The sequence below is a fragment of the Phragmites australis genome, chromosome 9 (assembly GCF_958298935.1).
Source record: "Phragmites australis chromosome 9, lpPhrAust1.1, whole genome shotgun sequence".
NCBI classification, from domain to species: Eukaryota; Viridiplantae; Streptophyta; class Magnoliopsida; order Poales; family Poaceae; genus Phragmites; species Phragmites australis.
The window spans coordinates 5,102,021-5,107,150 of NC_084929.1; the positions used below are offsets into that span (position 1 = coordinate 5,102,021).

The 5,130-nt window shown below is 49.3% G+C and overlaps 1 protein-coding gene and 1 non-coding gene across 2 annotated transcripts; both read right to left on the reverse strand.

The window, feature by feature from the left end:
- Positions 1-1,094: 1,094 nt before the first annotated feature.
- Positions 1,095-1,233, reverse strand: LOC133929971 (small nucleolar RNA Z247). Its single transcript, XR_009911692.1, has one exon. It is a non-coding gene; the product is annotated as a small nucleolar RNA Z247 (small nucleolar RNA).
- Positions 1,234-1,906: 673 nt separating this feature from the next.
- Positions 1,907-3,187, reverse strand: LOC133928512 (protein REVEILLE 6-like). Its single transcript, XM_062374860.1, has 4 exons — positions 2,957-3,187; positions 2,416-2,822; positions 2,197-2,321; positions 1,907-2,035 (listed from the first exon to the last, which is right to left on the reverse strand). Exons 1-4 carry the CDS (start codon positions 3,055-3,057, stop codon positions 1,991-1,993), a joined length of 678 nt encoding a protein of 225 aa, XP_062230844.1. The 5' UTR covers positions 3,058-3,187; the 3' UTR covers positions 1,907-1,990.
- Between the last annotated feature and the right edge of the window lie 1,943 nt (positions 3,188-5,130).

Consider the following 5,130-nt stretch of genomic DNA (forward strand, 5'->3'; position numbering starts at 1 on the left):
GTGGCAGCCCCCGAGCACTCGGTTCCCCGAAGGTTCGTGCGAGAGTGCTCAGGGAGATGAACAGTACCCCCCGAGTACTCGGTGCCCCGACGATCCAGAAGGGCCCCCGAGGGGCCCGCCGATGAGGTGTCAACCAGTCAAGAGGTCCAAGGCCGCATTTAATGGGCGTGCGCGGCCTGACATTCCCAACTGCTCCCGCCGCAATGTCAGTCCCTGCCATGCTTTGGCAGGGAGGCGTGGGGCCATTAATTACACGGGTCCCGTCCCGTATCATCCGGTGTATCTCGGGATAATGTTGCCAGGATCAAGACGTTCCGCCTGCCGCCCTGCCGTGGCAGAGGAACAAGACAGGGCGGGCACGCTGGGTGCCTCTGTGGCTGCTCGGTGGGCCCTCTCAACGGCGCTCGTCGCCAGGGCGTCCACAGTGACGAGTGACCGGATGCGCGCCGCGTTTTTCCACCGCCCCTGTCACTTCGTCCAGAGGAAATGATGACGCCTTTCTCAGTCGTGGCGTCTTGGAACTTGTGCCCCTTCCTTCCCGTTCGGGTATGTTGCGGCCGGCGAGTGCATAAAAGGATCGGCATACAGAGAGAAGAAAACAATCGAAAAAACGATCGAAACATCGAAACATCGGAGGAGAGAACAAACAAAAAAGAGACAAGCCCAAGCCGTCGACCGTGCCACACCCAGGCGAAAACATCGCAAGCAAGCCTGAGCAGAGCTAGAACAAGGAGCCTCAAGCTCTTAGTAGACAGTATATCCTTGTAACCAGATATATCCCTGAGGGATCCCCCTCAGGGAAAGTTATTGCATCCATACAGGAGTAGGGTATTACGCCCCCGTGCGGCCCGAACCTGTCTAAACTCCGGTGCATTTACTTCCCTTTGCACTAAGTCGATCATCCCCCACCACCGGCCGTTGCATTTATTTCTACTTCCATTTATTTCTCCGACGAACTTATTCAGGATCATCCCCCGGTCGAATCTCTAAAAAGGAGTCTCTCGGGATCCCTGCGACAGGAGTTAATCCTCCGACAAGCACATTAGCCGATGGGCCAGAGAGGTCGACTTGCACATTATGTTGTTGTTGTCCAACCTCATAGCTCAGCATGTGAGCATAAAGATCATCAGGCCCAAGCGAGTCCGCCTGCATCATAATCGATGTAACAAGCGGATCATATTCACTGTCGAGCCCTGTCAGGATGTACGTCACCAGTTCATCTTCCTTGACTGGTTGTCTAGCCGCCGCCAACGCATCAGCATACCCTTTGACCTTGTTGTTGAAGTAGTCGGCCATGGACAGGTTGCTTTTGCACACCATTGCAAGCTGATGATGGATATTGAAGTCGTAGTGCTGCCCAGACCTCCACTGCAGAGGACATGAACAACATCTGGGAGAGAACTTAAGTAGATAGAGATGCAATGAGGGTACTGAGCACTAACTCATCTTGCATGATCCATGACTTGTACTCTAGATTGGGAACTCGTCGTGTTTCTTCTATGACCTTCTGCTCCATGGTTTCTAGCGGCACCGGGAGCAAACCATCTACAGATCCCAGGAGTTGTTGCCCCCTGAGATACGGCAACATATGTGTTTGCCAAAGGAGATAATTATCACGCGTGAGATTGACATTCACCAAGTGCCCAAATGAGGGCGTGGGAAGGAGGCATGCGGTGGAAGAGACGATGGACGACGTCGCCGTTGAAGAGGTGTTGGCACTAGTTGTCAACATTGGGTAGAAGAGAGGCTCTGGATACCATGAAAGAGAATTAGAGAGAAAGCCACACCGCAATAGGAGGGCAGGCTGTTGTATTTATACACGGCAAGCTCAGATTATAACAAACTGCAACCAACATGCAGATCTCACACAATAACCAAACTGACATGGTTACGATGTCATGCAGATACCGTGTACAACTCATTCTCTTAACATGGACCTGCAATTCTGTGCCACTTATTCTCCGTCAAGAAACCATGTCATGGTAAAGTCCTAAGCACATATGTTGTCTTCAAGATTCCTTAGCACCAGTAATATCTGCTCAGAATTAAGCAACAGAGAACAAATTAGCCAGGGAACAGAACTGATGATAAGGCTGCTAGCAACATGCACATGTATGCATCAGATTAGACCAAGACATGCATGGTTACAGGATGCTGCAGTACTGATGGACGGCTGAGGAACTAGCTGGTGCTTACCGCCTCGACGACGACGGGATCCATGCCCTCCTGCAGTCTCTGCAGCTGCGCCTCCACCGGCCGCGGCGCGCCGGAGCCGAAGACGTCGCCGACGAACCTGTACACCTGAGCGAAGCGCAGATCGTCTGCAGCAAGAAGCAGATCAATTTCCAGCTACAAACCCCGCAATCACCGTAGCAGGTGAAACCGCACGTGACGTGATAGTTCAGTAGTCAGTGCCTGGCGACAACGGAAGCTGGATCGTCTCGTCCTCGTCCTGGAACATGGCGTCAGCAATCCAGGCTTCACTTGGTTCGCCATTGCAGCCTGGCCAGCGAGCTCCAGCTGAGGCGCACGCCCAGTCCGCGCTCTGCTGCACGCCGGAGGGAACCGTGCAGCCGATGGAGTTCATCGGCGGCGGAGCTGCGGAGGATGACCACTGCGGCGGCGGCATACCAGCAGCGGCGTTGTCTTGGTAGCTGGGTGGCCGTGGAAGCACGGGGGCACGGCGAGGGTGAGGCGGCGGCAGCGCCATCGCGAGGCCTAGCTTCTGAGCCTTGAGGAAATACTTCTGGGCGTGGCTGCGTATCTGCGTGGCCGTCTTGGTGACGACGAGCTGCTCGATCCTTTTCCAATCGCGGCCAAACCTGCAAACCAAACAAGGAGGGCGTGTGAGTGTCTCGTCGATCGGTAAGCTGAATTCTGGAAGATCGATCGGATCAAAGGCAGGTCCAGAAGTGAGCTGAGCTAGCTATGTGAAATGAGTGAGGGCGGTGCTCACAGCAGCAGGGCGTGGAGGAAGCGGTCGTGCTCGTCGGCGGTCCACTTCTCCCGCGGCCTCGTGATCGTGTACGGCTTCCGGAGCTTCTTTCCCGCCGCCATCCCGCAGTAGCTCTCTCTCTCTCTCTCTCTCTCTCTCTCTCTCTCTCTCTCTCTCTAGCTTTCTTGCAGCAGAGCAGGTACGAGATAACGAGATCGAGTCGTGGCTTGTGATCGAGTTCGTTCTTGTCAGTGTGCAGTCCATATATATACGAGCGCCGACCAGGATAGGAGCACGAGTGACCTTCGCGTTGCAGGAATGCAGCACGTGCGGGACGAGGGCGATGCATGGCTGTGGAGCACTGGAACCGAGCTGGCTGCGTGCAACGCGCGTGCTCAACGTGGGGAATTATTCCCTAAAAAAAACGTGGGGAATTAGGCGATCGAGAGCTAAAGTCGCTGTCTTGGCCCTTGTTGGGGGCGTGGGGTGGTTAGGCGGGCCGATGCATCCAGGAGGACCAAGGGTTAGGCGCAATAGAATTGGAGACACGATTTTAGGCTTTTCTGCGGCATTCGTGGTGTGTTACATATACATATCGTTTTAAAAAAAATCGATCAAAATTTTAAAACTTTGATTAATAATAACTTTTGAAATATTTAGTTTAAAAAAACCGATCCTACACATTATCCTTCCCTGTTAAACCCACATGGAGTGCAACCGTGCCTTCCGATCTAATCTCCCTAGCCTCCACATTCCTCCTCTCTCTCCCTCCCTCAGTATCCACTATCTTGAACTTCTCAAAGAGATGAACATCAAGGTTAAAGAAAAATTTCATGAAGATATGCGGATCTATTGTTTAGACATGTGATCTATTGTTTGGCTAACTCTAATAGATCAGATGAAGAACCACGACTTGAGTTAGTTTGAATTGGACAAGTCTTCTTTGAAAAATAGGTCATTATATCATACGATGATGTCGCTGTACCACGAGACAAGGAGTTTGTTAAAGTGGTGTCCGAGGAGATCAAGTCATCGTACCATATGGTGAGAGTCACCATATCATACAGCGGAATAAGACGGTGCTCACAACACTATGTTTGTAGAGAGTGGCCACTTGAAGATTAAAGGTCACCGTATCATATGGTAGGTTACTGTATCATATGGTGATCATATGGTGAGATACTGATAGGCCCTAACAGTTGAATTTCTGATCATTGGAAGGGGGCCACCGTATCATATGATGCCAGTCACTATATCATACTGTGCGTTTCATATGTTGATTGGATTTTTGGATAGATTTTTTTAACAGCTAGTTTTTAGAGTTAATCCTATAAATACTTCACCCCTGCCATTTGAATGTAGCTGGAGCTAAAGGGAGTGTTGCCACACAAATTTGAGAGCTCTTGCCACCAAAATGAAGATATTGAAGATCAATGCAATTAACTCAAGATTAATAACTTGGCTAGTGCTAGTTTAGGTCGTGTGTATCTAGCTAAGCGATTAGTCTAGAGTTAGATCAAGTAAGTGATCTATACTTTGTTACTCTTAGTATTTGCCTACACTTAAATGGCTCGGTGGCGGTGAGTCTTGTGAGACCTTTCAACTAAGTTTATGAAGCAGTTGCAAACATTGTAAGTGGGAGGAGTGACCCATGCTAGAGTGGCGATGTACTATTTTATTGAAGATCCGAATGTGCATGATGGGAGACACATTGGTGTGTGGAGAGCTTTAATGGTAAGAATCGAGGAGTTATTCGACTAGATAGCTTAGCTCTTACGAGAGGATCTAACATGGAGTAGTAGTGAGAGCCAACTCACCAATACTAATGGAAAAAGTCATCGAGCCGAGTTTGTGTTCTCTAACTCATTTACATTCCACACTTTTATATAACTCTGTTTTATCTTTCATATTTATCTTTCCTATAATTGAATGTTTAGTTGCTATAATTGGAATCGAAGGCGCAAAAATTTGTTGTTATGATAGAGTAGCCATATCAGATAAATCTAGATCACATTTAGATAGAAATTGATTTACGTTTATTTGTTAATTTGAGCTGAATAGTATTTAAAAACGCTAATTTACCCCTATATCACCATCCTTACGGTCAAAGGCACACATACACTACACTCATGGATACACACTCACGTTGAGTGCGTTCTAGCGTACGTCTAAAATAGATCTAACCTTACATAGCG